Source organism: Glandiceps talaboti, chromosome 13 (assembly GCF_964340395.1).
Source record: "Glandiceps talaboti chromosome 13, keGlaTala1.1, whole genome shotgun sequence".
Lineage (NCBI taxonomy): Eukaryota > Metazoa > Hemichordata > Enteropneusta > Spengelidae > Glandiceps > Glandiceps talaboti.
In genome coordinates this window covers 3,848,958-3,865,494 of record NC_135561.1, presented here as the reverse complement: position 1 = coordinate 3,865,494, position 16,537 = coordinate 3,848,958, and the positions used below count along the sequence as shown (strand labels likewise).

Here is a 16,537-nt window from a genome sequence, read left to right as displayed (position 1 = left end):
AGACCCATATGACGCATCACTTCTTAAACGTACTATTTTGGAAAGTTTGAATAGGTAAATTCATAGTCTAGCTGATTCTATTCAAGTTAAGGTGATTTTAAAGATAAATAATGATCGATATACCAAACTTGACAATTTGATGTGATATCGTCAACAGACCATGGACTCTGCGAGGAGGATGAGTTTCAATGTAACACAGGTTTGCCTCAGTGCATTCCATTATATCAACGTTGTGATACTAGAAACGACTGTGCTGATAAATCTGATGAAAGGAAATGTGGTAAGCCATTTTAAAACTCTTGTTAGTCCTCTCAATGGACGAAACCCGGGGGGGGGGGGCTATTATGTGTGGCGAAAGCCGGAGGGGGCTATTATGCGTGGCCCCGTCGATGTGTCCGTTCGTGCGTCCGGCCGTCCGTTATCGCCAGTCATTTATCTCCGACATGCATCGGCTGATTCCAAGCAAACCTGGTAAAAATATCAGATGATATAATCAGCATATGCACGTCAGTATATTTTGCGACCTTCGCAATTTTTCATCGCAATGGAATGGTTATGAAAAAACCGGTTTGAGTATACGGATTTCAATCAAAACAAATTATTGTATAAGAAAATACAATTTCTAAAAGGCGCACATAAATTATGAAGAAAAAAGAAATTATGTGTTTCTGAATTAATTAATTGGCTTTGTAAACGTCTAAAAAGAGATGTCTTCTTTTGCATACAACAAAACAGCAAAACAGTCAATTGGTTGTCATTATGAAGTAATTTCGATACAGGGAAAGGGAAAGTGATGATTTTGTCTTCTTTTGTGATAATGGAAAGTAAGTTATTCTTCATTTGGATTTTGAATTATTTTGTGGAATTTTTCATTCACTATGATAGTGTGTTGTACAATATCAAATAATGGTGTCTGACTATTTTTCAAATTAAACTTCAAACTAACCATACTTTATCCGTAACATTCCCCACTTTGTATGCACATTTAATTTAAATTACTTTTTAGAACAGCATGAGTGTTCAGATGATACGTTGAGGTGTAACCGAAGTGGTCAGTGTGTTAAGAAAGATCTCTGGTGCGACTTTGCCAGTGATTGTTCGGATAATTCGGACGAAGAAAATTGTGGTAAGAAGTCTCATTACTCACACTTTACATGTACTGTTAACCTTTAGAATGAAAAATAGTTCTTGTATTAGTTTGTAACTAGTGTAATTCTACAACTTAAAGCAATTCTAAATGGCAGCTGTAGCAAACACTAGCAACTACGTTAACAATAATCATAACTACCGACATTGTGACCATTTCAACTTTATGATAATGCCACTTTCCATCTTTTGCCGATGCTCAAGTAATTCACATGTAACAAGCATTTTCCTGGTCGAGATCAAACCACAAAGTTCAAAGATGCTGTTCAACATTAATGTCAATGACGGACCACCTTACTCTCAAAAGTCAATATATATTTTCTTTAGACCATATAATAAGAAATTGTACGGAAAAGGAATTCCAGTGTCAAAATGGTCAGTGCGTTCCACTTGAAAGACGTTGTTTTCTGGATGAGGGCGATATACACTTAGGATGTAAAGACGGAACACACCTTATTAATTGCAGTAAGTTTAATGCAAATTTATTTTTCTGTTCGTTACTACATAAAACAGTTTCCATATATATTTACATACCTGGTGGTTGTTCTTTTAAGGTAGTGCTAAATTTATGAAGGCTATTTATTATAAATACCAACAGTTAATAATTGATTGCAATTTCAAGCCGTTCATCGTTTTAGTTGGGTTGATTATTGTACAGTGTAGTTTGGATAGCAAATCACCACTCTTCCAGCCATTTCATATTGTACTTTGCAGTTTGGATAGCAAATCGTTACTCTCCCCACCATTTCAGTTTTTGTACAGTGTAGTTTGGGTAGCAAATCGCCATTCTTGTCGTTATTTTACCACTATTGGTGTTTCCGTCTGTCCAGATCATGCTGAATGTTCAGAAGAAGATTTAAAGTGTCGAAATGGTCATTGTGTTTCACAAAGTTTGGTGTGCAATGGCTACTTGGAATGTCCTGTGTTCACAGATGAAGAAGGGTGCGGTAAGACCATCTTTATAATTCGCATAATTGTTTCCCTCGCCTCTCAAATCAAATCAGGTCATGGGATTGTACACCTTTCTTTCTCACTGTCTCTGTCCCTCTCTCCGTCTCATTCTATCTGTTTCTCTGACTCACTCTTTCTGAGCCTCATTCGCGCTGAGACCTGTCTATCTCACAATTTTTCCTGTGTACTCTCTCTCTCTCTCTCTCTCTCTCTCTCTCTCTCTCTCTCTCTCTCTCTCTCTCTCTCTCTCTCTCTCTCTCTCTCTCTCAGTTAAAATATTTCTGTCTCTGTGTCTCTCATTCTGTCTATCACTCTGTGTCTGTGTGTGGTCAAAGAGTTGCGCTAAAATAAATGAATCTAATGTTATAATTGTGTTAGGTTATTTGTTTATGTGTTTTGTTTCAGTTCATGTCTGCTCTCCTCCGAATGACAACTGTACTTGTATGGACATCGAAATGAATTGTGAGAAGACAGGCATGCGAGCATTATCTGATTATATTGAACCGGGATATGTTAAGTTGTAAGTAAATACGTATTTTCTTGCAATGATCGTTATGTGAAAGAGAAGAACTCAAGAAAGATTTCATTCGCACAAACTCGCTTTGCACGAAATGACGTCTTGGCAAGTCGGACAGGGACGTCGATGGTCGAATGGTTGATAACAAGGCTTGGTTAATGAGATAGAATTCTAACACGTTTCAGAATTAAGGCAAGCCCCTTAGCATGAGAATCTCCCCCCCCCCCCAAAGGTGTGTGATGTTACTACTGCACAACACCATTGAAAATCAAATTTAATCAAGTCCTTTGGAAATTCATAGAATATCTACGAGCCACGTTTATTTTATATTACTCTACATATAGTTTGATGGGAGTATCTTTTACTCCATGTGGTTTCAAGATCTTCCAATCGCTATTGATATTAATAAGTGGCACATTACACAATATTATCGTCCACACATATACTTTATTGTTACAACATTCAGTAGCCATCTCGTGGCTACTTTTCTCCTTTATGAAAACTATACATATAGATTTATTAATAGTATTACTGTAAAGATATATGCCGCGTGGAGTCTATACATGCCATACTGAGCTAGTATTGAACGAACTCCTTTCTATCTAACAGTTTCTTGGCCATGGTAAAGCGCACCTTTCAAAGGGATTTGTTCTCGGTCATAAACAAAAAAATTAAAAAATGGCTGACGATATACCATACTTCTGAAATTATGAGGAATAGATATTACAACGACGAAGCTTCCAATTCAGTGCATAACCCAACTAACAGAAATTTAAAGATGGTAGTAAACCATAAAATATGAAATGATTTTTTGTTATTTAACAGGTAAATCTTGTTGTATCCCATTAGGAAACTGGGTCACAATCGTTTCGGCAATAATCCTACACTTGGAAATGAAACATTTGTCAGCCTCAGTAGATTGATATATTTGTAAGTATTGTTAAGAATCTGTAAGTTAACTATAAAGGCTATTTCAATGACAAGATCTGCATTAACAGATTATCACAATTCTTGTACACATTTAGCAGAAAGTCACAAATGAAACAATGTATGTGTGACAAATGAGTAACTCTACTATACTGCAGACACATTTTGTTATTATACGACCCATCCGATTTTGTATTCTGTTTAATAAACTTATTGTCGTTTGCATTGTCTATCAAAATGTAAATTGGTAAATTATTACCTAAGTTGGGCACTAGGCTATTAATGAAATGAAATTTTGCTTATCTTGGCACAGGGAGCACAGGAGCCGTGTTACAAATCAACAAATAAACATGCACAAACAAACTAATTGCTTGAGTAAATGAAAATACCATTTTAAACACATGGATATATATATGTATATATAGTATACAGTACATGTATATGTATATGGACCTATATATACTATGATTATATATAGAAACAGGATAGTATAATATTATTTCAATAGTATACAGCCCGTATACATATTATGTAGATAGTTATCCATGTGTTTAAAATAGTATTATTTATTTCATCATTCATATTTTGTTTGTTTGTTTGTTTGTTTGTTTGTTTGTTTGTTTGTTTGTTTGTTTGTTTGTATTCATTCATTCATTCATTTATTTATTTATTTATTTATTTATTTAATTTATTCATTGATTTAGTTAGTTATTATTCACACGATTCCTGGGCTTTCAGTGATACTAGGTGAACGAGACGATAGGATTATGTAAAATATACAGCATTCTAATGATATTTGATGTGTTCGATACGTTTTGTATGTTTAATTCATGTATATAATCAGGTTCTCATCTTGTCATAATTTAAGGGGTCTAGAAGACAATAATATAACAGACTTGAAGAGTCATACTTTCTCAATGTTATGGCGGTTAATGACATTGTAAGTATGCAAAAACCACCATGATGTCATTGTTCTGTAGAATATTTCCGATGTTAAGTCCTGTAGTTTATAAATTATTATGATACAATATGCTAATACATGCATGCATGCATGTGCGCACATGTGTGTGTATGTATGTATGTATGTATGTATGTATGTATGTATGTATGTATGTATGCATATGTTTACTTACATTTTTATGTTAGCTCCAAAGAGACTGTAGGAATGTATTTTATGTGTCCTTGTTTCTGATTTACTTTAAAATTATACTAATGCTGATATTTATATCAATTGACTGTCATACTAAATTTCCCAATTTGTACAGTAAGCTATGATAATTAGAATTTCAACTCTGACCTCTAATGACTTCCGTTCTTCAACTTAGGGACTTAGAAGACAATGGCATACGAGTGTTACACACTGACTCATTTGATGGACTGGTTAGTCTACGTTCTCTGTAAGTGTCGTTTACCAATTAATAATATTTTCACATGGTTTTTCAACTCCATTAAAAAACACCTACCAAATTCAACAGTTGTCAATAAAGCGGTTTTATTTAGGGACAAAGTAAGTAAGTACTTGTGTTCAATGATATTTTAACAAAATGAAGAAAATCACGTATGTTAGATCTAGAGTCTAAAACTTTGACATGGACGTTTTGGGAATTAGAGTAAATTGTTGTGATTTGCTCGGTTGGTCGGTCGATTGATTAATAGCTGTTATATTGCAAGACGATTAGCTTCAGAATGGTTAAACTACAGTACCTTACATTACACTTCTCATGAAATCATACAGCACCACATATACAAACTTTTAGAGGGTTTAACTTTTTTTCATCAAAATTAAAACTCTTGTCGTATTAAACTTACGGGCGTGCTTTTATTAGACCCCGCACATAGTTAATGGATAAGAAATGACGCCTTGATTGATATTTGATATTATTTACTATAATTATTTAGTGTCTCATTACGTTTAATTACACAGACATTTATTTGGTAATGGTATGGAGGAAATAGAACCATATGCATTTACAGGATTGTCCTCGTTAACTACACTGTGAGTATATTTTGTTTAGCTATACTTGGAACATTTATCTAACTAAAACAACTTCTTACAGACGTATCCAACATTATACCTCACTCAAGCCAAATAAAAGCCAAAGAAGTATGGGATTTATACCTTGGTTATTCCATATCATGATGTTACGCGTTCTGTGGTGCTCAAAATGTGAATCTGATCAATACATTCAAAATCACCGTTATTTTTCTCGAATTTTCATAAATTGTGCTTGGTGACAAATAATCATATTATTTCCCAATATTTGTCTTCACTCGGCCAGAAAATACTCCTAGTGATTGTGTCACTACTCGTCTAGCGACTCTTAGTGACAAGACCCCTTAAGTCGCACGTATTTCCTTGGCTTAACGAAGGAATAATATCTCAATACAATTGATTGCAGTTTGTGATCTACAAAATCTGTAATGTTAGTGGTTGTCGACGTCTCGGTTCTTTGTTTGTTTGTTTCCTCCAATTTCGCAGAATGTTATCCTTAAAATCTACTCTACCTCCTGCCCCTTTCTGTCATTGACTCACCTTCTAACTTTATCCTTAATCCCTTTGGCGTGAGACCCCTCAGGGTTTGGCGTCAATCCAGATCACAAAGTGTCCTGTATGCGACAACAAACATAAACGTGAACACAAGTAAAGTGTATTTTATAATTTATTTGATTTATTTCTTACTTTGTTCAAATCTAACAGTGATCTTCACGGACAGAAACTTAGATGGCTCCATATGAATGCATTCACTGGAATGTACAATCTGCACTCACTGTAAGTAGACATTGTAAACAGTACAGGTCATTCAGTTCTTCTGTCCATGTATATATCATTATCTCTTACAGTATTTTGACGACCATTCTATATCCCCAAAGTGCAAATGGATAATTAACTCTTCACTATCGACACCAATACAAATCGATAACCTGAAGAATTTTCAATATTGATAATTATATTTATACCATGGACGAGCCAAGTTTAACAAAAAATATGGAATAGTTACTCTGGTCGTTCTACGTCACGACAACGCGCGTCTACGTCACTGGTTTTACTGTGTTCGAAATATTAGTCAAAACGTTAAAAATTACCATTACTGGTATAATTGTGTTACAATTTCAATTTGTCAACAGAAATTTGTCACATAATCAACTTCAATACGTCAACAACGGTGTCTTCAATGGTCTGTACAAATTATTAGTTCTGTAAGTATCATAATATTATTATGATCACCATTATATTCATATTTATTTATATAACACATCATGTTCATATAGCCTTTAGTGGCTAAGATAGTATCACATAGTATGGAATACTGACTCATGGTGATCTAAATTTGCATGTAGGGGTACTAGTTGCGTTATCTTTTCCCTAGGGCATTATTGATGTAGTACGAAAGTCTTGGTGGGAATTTGCTTTGACCGTGGAAAGAGTATGTGTCTTGGAATGAGATGTGTTATAAAACACTTATTGCCATATTCAGGCACAAGTAGACGTCATATTACCCCTCGAAATATTATGTAACAACATTTCCCTCAGCTTTCAGCACCAGAAAAAAGACCTTTGTAGTAATTGATGTCTGCTAGTGCCTTCATAGCCAGCCAATAACTGTATAGTATATTAGTATCAGAATAGCAGGCTATGTCTTCATTGACCGTACCGATCGATGTTCGTCTGTAGGCTCCAATCAAAAGTTTTTGGTATGGAATTGATTGACCAGTTCAAACGGACTAGAAAGTTCAAACAACAGGAAGACAGACAAACAAACAAACAAACAAACAACATAATCGCTAACAACAGCAGAGTGCCTTTGAAAGCCTTTTTTTTCTTAACAGTATTCACAGTTATTTCTCATTCTATTTGCAGTGATCTGTCCCATAACATGCTTGTAGAAGTTGAAAGCAAGGTATTTTTTGGTTTGATTAAACTTGACGAAATGTAAGTTTGTTCTTGTAATTATTTTTATAGTTGTTAGTTTAATTGGTTTGGTAATTCGTATTCCGTGATACTTGAATCGATCTTAACCCTGCAGATTAGTTTTACAGCAAATCCACTTTCAAGCTATTTACAGCACATTTCAATATTATTTTCACTTGCGTCTTCACAATCCATATTTATTCGTCAGACATACACAATTTTGAGCGTTGTGTTCTTTTTATTTGAATTAACTTTCTTGGAGATTAATTTGTACTGATACATTTTCCATTCCACAGATTCACAGACGAATATCGGTTTTGTTGTTTAGCAAAGTTTGTTCCCCATTGTTACCCAACTCCAGACGAATTCTCATCGTGTGAGGACCTTATGTCGAACCTCGTTCTGAGAACATTCATATGGGTACTAGGTGGAACATCACTAATTGGTAATTTGGTTGTTGTTATGTGGCGTCTACGGGATCGAAGAGATAACAAGGTAAATGTCTCTTAATATACGCTTTATTTTTTTCTCATTCAAGTGTTATGTACTAGAACAGTTACACAAAACCTCGCGAGAATTTATGTTATCGGGCCCTATGGGACTACTAAAGTACAGAATGCTCAAGTGGTTAAATTGAACGATTTGCCATGAATACTAGTGGACTGTTAAAATGAACTGTGATACGTTTTATCCTGCTCAGTTCACGACAGTGATTCTAAGAGTGTACGTAGCTGCTGATCATAAGGTTTGACATGAACTCAACACATTTTGCAGATAAATTAAACTCTGCCCTTTCAAAATTTCATTATAATACTCTCTCTCTCTCTCTCTCCCTCCCTCCCTCCCCCCCCTCTCTCTCTCTCTCTCTCTCTCTCTCTCTCTCTCTCTCTCTCTCTCTCTCTCTCTCTCTCTCTCTCTCTCTCTCTCTCTCTCTCTCTCTCTCTCTCTCTCTCTCTCTCTCTCTCTCTCTCTCTCTCACTCCCGTATAGGTTCATTCCTTTCTCATTACAAATCTTGCTGTTGGAGACATGTGTATGGGTATGTATCTGATGATCATAGCGGCAGCCGATGCTTATTACAGAGGTCATTACTTTATTTATGAAAAACTGTGGCGGGACAGCACATTCTGCAGAATAGCGGGTTTCCTGTCTACATTCTCCAGCGAATTGTCAGTCTTTACTTTGACTGTAATAACTGTTGACAGACTTATTTGTATCGTCTTTCCGTTCCGCTTCAAACGACTGGAGTTCCAGGGCGCTTGTCGCTTGATGGCGGTGCTATGGACGACAGTTTTTCTTATCTCTGGTCTACCCCTATTTGGGATCAACTACTTCGGAAACTACTACGGTCGTTCTGGTGTGTGTTTGGCATTTCATATTACCCCAGATAAACCCGATGGGTGGCAGTACTCGGTTTTTATTTTCTTTCTCGTCAACTTTATAAACTTCTTGATTATATTACTGTCATACGTGGCTATGTTCATCGTTGCAAGCAAAACTCAACAAGCTGTTCGCAACAGAGACTTAAAAACAGAAAGTGCGATGGCTAAACGAATCACCCTTATCGTCATGACCGATTTCTTCTGTTGGGTTCCAATAATCCTTCTTGGTGTTGCATCACTAGGAGGCGCTGTCATTCCTCCACAGGTATAGTAAACACTACATCTTTCTATTACTGGTATTATTGTCAACTAACCCGTAAGACTTGGCGTCCCACATGAAGCCATATGTAAATAATTAATTGGGTATCTAACATATGTAATAATAATAATAATAATCCGTATTAATCCAAGGTAACATTGGAAATGCATTTCTGAATCCACAGCAAATACAGTAACATATAAGCACCTAAACCATGGATAGACATACAGACACAGCAAATCAGACAACACCACGGATAGACATATAAGCAATGGTACATTTGTTGGGGACGGAGTTACTCTCAAAATGATAAAATGGAAAAAAAACTCGAAGAGTGAACATTCAGGCTAAGCAGATTAGTTTACTTACTGTCTCCCTTTTTTCGAATGAGTCCATACACTAGTGTGAATTACAAGTTATTTACTGGTCTCTTAGTATTAATTTTGGATTACTTTGAAGAGATAAATCGATGTTGACGGAAAGGAGAGATATAGTTATATATAACATATTTTACATCCTTAAGTCCGATATCAAATCATCAACACTTTATCTGATTTTGAATAAACATCTTCATAGAATACCCCTTTAAAAAAGGGGGGGGGGGCTGACAAGCTGAATTTAATTTTTTCCAAAATATCTCTTGATAGGTATATGCTTGGGTTGCTGTCTTTGTTTTGCCTCTGAATTCCGCCCTCAACCCTATTCTTTATACATTATCAACGCCAACGTTTTTGAAAAGGACAAGGAAAATGGCAGACTCAATTGGCGAATCATTCCGATCACGATGGCGTGCTGATGGACGAACCAGCAGTTTCACAAGTGAGTGTTCTTTGATATTGAACTAAACATCATAGCTACCGGTAACGATGACAACAACGTTTCCATGTCATGTGGCTTCAAAGAATCTTCTACTTGTTCTAAGAACATTGACTTTGTTTTATTACCATATATATTAACAGGGTTGTTGTAGGCTTATTGCTTTTCTCCAACACCACCGTAAAAATCTTTCTTATTTTGACTTGGATGAGATCATACGTTATCTTTGCATTACAGTCTATGCATGTACTTCTGACTTCCATTGAACTTCAAGAAAGTGTCTGCCACCGAACGTAGGTCGCTCCATGTCTACTATCTTTATTTATAATTATTCATATGTCTCGATATTTTAGTATCAGAATCGCAGGCTAGGTCTTCATTTTCCTACACTGGCATTGACCGTACCGATCGATGTGCGTCTGTCGGCTCCAGCAACTCAACAGTAGCAATCAGACTACGCTCGCTTTCCAGTAGCCATAACGGAGGAGTTGATCTTATTGGTTACCACGAGAAACACACCGGAAGTGATCCAAGTACACGAGAAAGATGCGACAGTGGAAAGAGTGTCACATTTGCGACTGATTCAATTGACTGGGCAAGAAAGGTTTTGCAGAGGACACCAAAGGATATCAAAATCGTCGACAAAGTAGCAGAGGTGTGTAAAATGATTAAAACTTTGAAGAAATAACGGGGAATCGAAATTCTTCGCATTAACCGTTTCGAATTTCCAATATTCTAACAATTTGAAAACTTTATTGTTATCATCACAGAAAATCGTCTTTAGACACCACAACGTTCATATATATGTTACAATAAATAAATACATAACTCAGATACAACGATGGAAGCAAAGGACAGTACATTGCAATAATAAAGAACACTTTAAAAAACTATTACTCCAAATACTCAAGAAAATACTTCATCATTCTAAAAAGAATTTGAAGAAAGGGATCGCTAATGACGAAATTTGACCTTTTTCCACAGAGTAAGTTCAAAGTTGAGTTTAAACCAGAAGATCAAACTATTGGTCCAATGATGGTGGGATTCCTTGTCTGTTTTTCTGACGCCAAAGAAAAACACTTCACCAGACTCAGAGAAATTTTCAAGAAAATAAGTGGGAAGGAAACAGCGCATGACAACGTTCTTAAAATGTTATGGAGTGGTGCTAAGTCGGACATTTTCCAGTGGTATACAATGACTGACCCACTTAGTGATGACGTAAGATGGTATGGAAATAAGTTGTTTATTTAGTTTGTGTTTGTGACTATGTATGCATGTATGTATGTATGTATGTATGTATGTATGTATGTATGTATGTATGTATGTATGTATGTATGTATGTATGTATGTATGTATGTGACCACTACACATATATAAATCGTTGATGTCGCACTTGTGAGCGTTCGTTTAGGAGGGAAGGGGAGGGGTTTGACCTAAACGAACGATGTTGGTTTGTTGAGCTTTTGCGACATTGTGCGATGGTCCCTAAGGATGCTGAAATGCTCGACAGCATACAATATGTATACAGTCATACGATATATACATATTTTGATATCTAACGTTTTCTTATTACTCCTTTCCAGGTGTTTGTGTTTTGAGTATGTGGATGGTGTAACACTTAAATCATTTGCTCAAGACAGAATAGACACACGAGAACTTACTCATATTATAATCCACATAGCTAAAGCCCTTGATCATTTACGAAAACATAAAATCGTTTACAACAACCTTTCAACCTCTACAGTTCTCATACACAGCTTAGAACAGGTAAGTTAGGTCATCATTAACAATGTTTGTATGGTCGTTAGTTTAGTGTTATACTCGTTTCTAACAATTATAACATCCATATAAATTGTAAAAGTATACAGTTACATTTGCTTTTACATGTAATTATCAGCCCAGTGATGTGTGGTGTCTCAAGCTGCAAACAATGTTACCAGTACAAATCACAAGTTAGTCATAAAATACTAACTAGAGAGTAAACATAAATGTCATAAGATGTCTGCCTCACTGAAAGCTATGGCTGTGGGCTCTCATTACACCACCGTAATTAGTTTGCTGCTTGTTCGCTGACAACATTATTAACATACATATATACTGCAGTTGGAAAGACCACATGCTAGTCTTATAATTAAACCAGTGTTATTTTACGCTTAATATGGATGCTATAAACGATTGTGCCACTTTTTGGCAAGCAGGAAAAACGCTACAGTTGGATGTTAAGAGTGGTAACAACTTTCACTAGGAGAAGATCTTCAGTAGGTGCATACAAATGTTTATCTTTAGCCTAAGAAGGTGTTTTATTCATCTTCTACAGGAATCAACAAGGAAAGTGAAACCAATATTGTTTGATTTTTCAAAAGCAGTTGACCTTTCACTTGATATCCTTTGTGACGTGGACAATATGAATGATGTCATGGGCATAGCGCACATGCTCAATGACCTTTGCTCATCGGTGCTTGTGACGACGGACACGGAAGACAACGGTTGGTTAAAGTGTTATTAACTAATATTAGTTGCTTTAAAAAATCACCCGAATTGTTATTTTTGAGACGGTGTCGCATTTTGAATTTTCAAAACAGTTGACGAGTCATTTCCTCCAGGCAATATAAAGTGGTGTGTATCTTTCACCTTTGATATCTGCCAAAATGCATAACAAATTGATTACACATACACACACACACATTTTTTGGTATGAGGCCTAACAACAGCAAAATTGTGTGATTCCGATTACGCTCAATTTTAAAATAGGTGGGGTAGGTAGATTTTTGAAAAACTTTTTCATGTGTGAGTGTCTCATTTAGTATTATGTTTTCCGTTAAGGTTGTTTTCCATATAGTCTCTGTGTTATTGGTTTCTTCCCATCAGATGTACAGAGGCCACCGTACTACAGTCATTTCAGATCTGAAGAACAGTTTTATATATTGATTATTGTCTTATTAAGTTGATGTCGGTTTCAACATCCACTGATTCTCGCGATATTTCACAATTTTCGCGATTTTATTTTTTTTCTCGAATACGTAAAAAAAGGTTTAGGGTCAGCAGTGAAAAACTAGGTGAAGTCGGGTAACCGGAACCAAACAATTATTTTTAGGCCTGACTGCAATCTTCACTGTATTGCTATTGACAAGACTTGTAATTCCATAATTTGGAATCAAATTCAAAACGTTTATTGTGATGGGTACGAAAATTGCGCCATTCCAAAAGAAGACGGGTGTGAAACTGTCGCGGTATATGTAGGTAGCACGCCCTCACATGGCTTTAAATTGCCATTATTATGCCTTATGGCCCACTTTAATAGCAGGCTTTTTTTTAAAACAAAACTGTAGCACTGCCTCCTAGAAAAAGAATAGCAACGTTTACAGTGATAGACCGACAATTTCTTAAAATTTAGAATAAATTTTCCTAAAATACTGGAACCGTAAGCTTTTTTTTGGGGGGGGGGGGGCAAAAGGGTTCATCTGACTATTTATTATTTGAATTGTATTTTTTTATGATGATATAAAATCATTATAATACTTCTAATAGAAAATTGAAATAGTCAATATTGCTGTTGTGGACGGGTTCTTTCAGGCATAAGACAACTGTAATTTTCTCCAATTATTTTGTACTTTCATTTGCAGATTACGAGAAAACTCCGCTCTTCCCCGATAGAAATACCTCCCAAAGAAACGGTTTAAGGGTGAGTTAATGATATTCAAACTATGTGAAGATTTGTATGTATGTATGTATGTATGTATGTATGTATGTATGTATGTATGTATGTATGTATGTATGTATGTATGTATGTATGTGTATGTGTGTGTGTGTTGCTTGTTGGTTGGTTTGCGTGTGTGTGTATGTGTGTCTTTATGTGTGTGTGTGTGTGTGTGTGTGCGTGTGTGTGTGTGTGAGTGGCATTTTGAAGATTAACAGAAGACATGACGAATGAGATAAATTGGCGAGAGGAAACGTTGACCAATATATGGGATAAATGTAACCTAATGTAAGAAAGGGATGAGGGTGGGAAGGGTTAGCAGATCACAAAGGATCTGTGGAAATACTACTACATGTGGGCAAGTTTACTACATGTACATGGACATATGGACATATGTGTTATCCTGACTCAGTATAGCTGTATTTTCTTTCAACATTACAGGCTGATGAAGTGCTACGTATGTGTATATCGGAGTGTGTAAACGAACCGCCATCAGCCTATGACATACTCAGTCAATTGAATACCTTGATGAACGACCCTGACAACGTTTATTATGTGTGACATTTAATTTAAACACACAAATATCTTTATAAAGACTGGTACTACTTACATGTATAGCAAATTATATATAAGTAAATGAAATATGGATTATTTCATAGAAGGTGTATGGCAATACTTATATTATATATGTATATACAAAATTATTTTAGTCTTCATCGTTGAAGGAGGTGTTTTCTTATATTGTTACTAGCAGTGTTGGTAACAACCACTTTACTACTATAGACAACGCAAGATTATCTGAAGATTGTGTTTTTTGAATGCCAGTGACATTTTACGTAAACATATATGACTTTAAATATACAGCAAGAGAAATATTTCTACACTACATTATTTACGATTTCGTACGCACAGTTTATCTATAATCCATCAGTGATGGTATTTCTACACGAGGGTTACAAGCCCACATGGTGACCTGTGATGGCGCTGTTGTAAAAAAATAGCCGATTGTCAAAACAGAACTCTAGATGAAGGTACAGTTGGGGGGTAATCATTATGATTCAAAACCCCATAAAGGGGAACGACACTCCACGAAATAAAGATATTATCATAAACTTTGGCTTCTGGAGAGTTATGTCATGATTACATCACACATAATTTGATCATAAAATGAGATTGGAATGCGCAGTAATATTCATGACTCCTAAGAGTTTATATCCTTCGAATGAATATTCAGTGTCCATCCAATAAATATCCATGGTGTTGAGACCCTTGAGGCAATGTTGTATCACTGAATGAACAGTAAAAGTTAAAAAAAATTCAAGTTGGCAACTGAGCGAAAATTATGTGATGTGAAATCATGAAGTAACTCTCCAGAAGCCAAAGTTTTTGAAAATGTCTCTTTTTATTTCCTAGAATAGTGTTCCCTTTAACGAAGAAAACAATAACTGTAACTTTTAAGACCACCTAGTCGTTCAGTCGGTCTGAGAAAAAACATTCTTAAATCTCGATATTTTAAGAATTTCCAATGTCTTCGCTGTCACCGATTGCCTCAAACTTTGATCATTATTTGTTGTACATAGAGATTAGTGTTTTATATCTTGTAATTTAAATTTTACCAAATGTAAGTTTAACTGTTTTTTCTGTCATTTCTCTCTCTCCGAAGAATGTCGGGTTTTGCAGTAATAAATAGTCTTTAAATTACAGTTTCATTTCACTAGTGGTAAATCTCAATAGAACAGTCGAATTCTAAAAACAAAAGATACTCTTTATTATATTACGCCCGATGAGGACGCTGTGATATTTGGATCGTGTACTGACTTCTTTTCACAATGTTATTTGATTGCTGGGGGGTGTACTGTATTCAAAATGCATAAAATTCTTCAAGTATAGTCATCATCGTTTTATGAGTGATACTTGTTTGTTTTTATCATTCATTGATTGGATTTTTTTAAAACGAAAGCTACAAAAAGCAAAATAAAGAATCATGTTATTGCTATGGAGATAAAGTACTAATCATATATTGGTCTGTCGACATCTCTGTGTGCCATCAAATGTGTGTTCTAACTTATAGAACATAGTGAGTATTACGGTGAATATGTTTATCCCTTTAAGCTCTCAAAAGGAATAAAAGGGACACTCTCTCGGCAATTCTCGCCAACCGCTGTCCCCTTTTACGGCAACACTAAATTACAGGGATCGTTCACCTATTCTACCAATGCTGACTTCTTTGATACATCCATGATAATATAACATTTCGAAGATAGTATTTGTACATTTGATAATAGTCCCTTGTATAATATGGTGACAGTGAAAAGTTTCACTACTGATAATACAACTGCTATAGGCTTGCTAAGTAACAACGTTGAGACTGTTGAAGCAAAATTAAAAAAATGTTTGTTTCCGATAACATGACCAGGAAATAGGTTAGGTAGGTCGGAATGTTATTTTTATTTTTAATAAAGAATTAAAGAGATAAGATACTCGTCGGTCACCATAGTAATGCGCGCTGTGTTGACTTTATATACACACTCCCGAATGGGATTCAAACTCACAATCTGTGATCCATATAGGTCCATCCATAGTAGACATTTAGTCACTATGTCACGAGCAGTTGGTGACTATTTTGACTATGTAAATCGGTTACTAGTATCTTTTCGAGCTGATAAAAATACACCCCACCCCACCACCCACCGGAAAATGCACTTACAGTGGGATGAATGGGATTGATTTTGATACCATCCTGAAAGTGGCACGATATGTCTGGACTTAGTGAACGGTCACCTGTAAACTCATGACAATAACATATACAGATGTCTCTGTCTACATGTGTCTGACTTGTTTCTCTATTTCCCTATCTTTGTCCTTCTCGCTCGCAGTGCCCAGTCTCTGTGTCGTTTCCCTCCCCGCTGCCTCCTCTATCTAAGTATGTTTAT

The 16,537-nt window shown here is 35.7% G+C and overlaps 1 protein-coding gene across 1 annotated transcript in view; it reads left to right on the top strand.

Moving 5' to 3' along the window:
- Positions 1-14,165, top strand: part of LOC144444921 (G-protein coupled receptor GRL101-like) — a gene marked incomplete at its 5' end in the record, with an annotated part of 30,860 nt that extends 16,695 nt beyond the window's left edge. Inside the window, 21 exons of the mRNA XM_078134471.1 lie at positions 158-280; positions 1,007-1,126; positions 1,474-1,611; positions 1,977-2,093; positions 2,503-2,617; positions 3,464-3,544; positions 4,410-4,481; positions 4,867-4,938; positions 5,466-5,537; positions 6,240-6,311; positions 6,668-6,739; positions 7,401-7,472; positions 7,748-7,946; positions 8,441-9,097; positions 9,739-9,910; positions 10,261-10,562; positions 10,892-11,133; positions 11,491-11,674; positions 12,225-12,393; positions 13,531-13,589; positions 14,046-14,165. Of these exons, the coding sequence (XP_077990597.1) occupies positions 158-280; positions 1,007-1,126; positions 1,474-1,611; positions 1,977-2,093; positions 2,503-2,617; positions 3,464-3,544; positions 4,410-4,481; positions 4,867-4,938; positions 5,466-5,537; positions 6,240-6,311; positions 6,668-6,739; positions 7,401-7,472; positions 7,748-7,946; positions 8,441-9,097; positions 9,739-9,910; positions 10,261-10,562; positions 10,892-11,133; positions 11,491-11,674; positions 12,225-12,393; positions 13,531-13,589; positions 14,046-14,165 (3,230 nt within the window). The remainder of the gene's footprint in view (positions 1-157; positions 281-1,006; positions 1,127-1,473; positions 1,612-1,976; positions 2,094-2,502; positions 2,618-3,463; positions 3,545-4,409; positions 4,482-4,866; positions 4,939-5,465; positions 5,538-6,239; positions 6,312-6,667; positions 6,740-7,400; positions 7,473-7,747; positions 7,947-8,440; positions 9,098-9,738; positions 9,911-10,260; positions 10,563-10,891; positions 11,134-11,490; positions 11,675-12,224; positions 12,394-13,530; positions 13,590-14,045) is intronic.
- Positions 14,166-16,537: the final 2,372 nt, after the last annotated feature.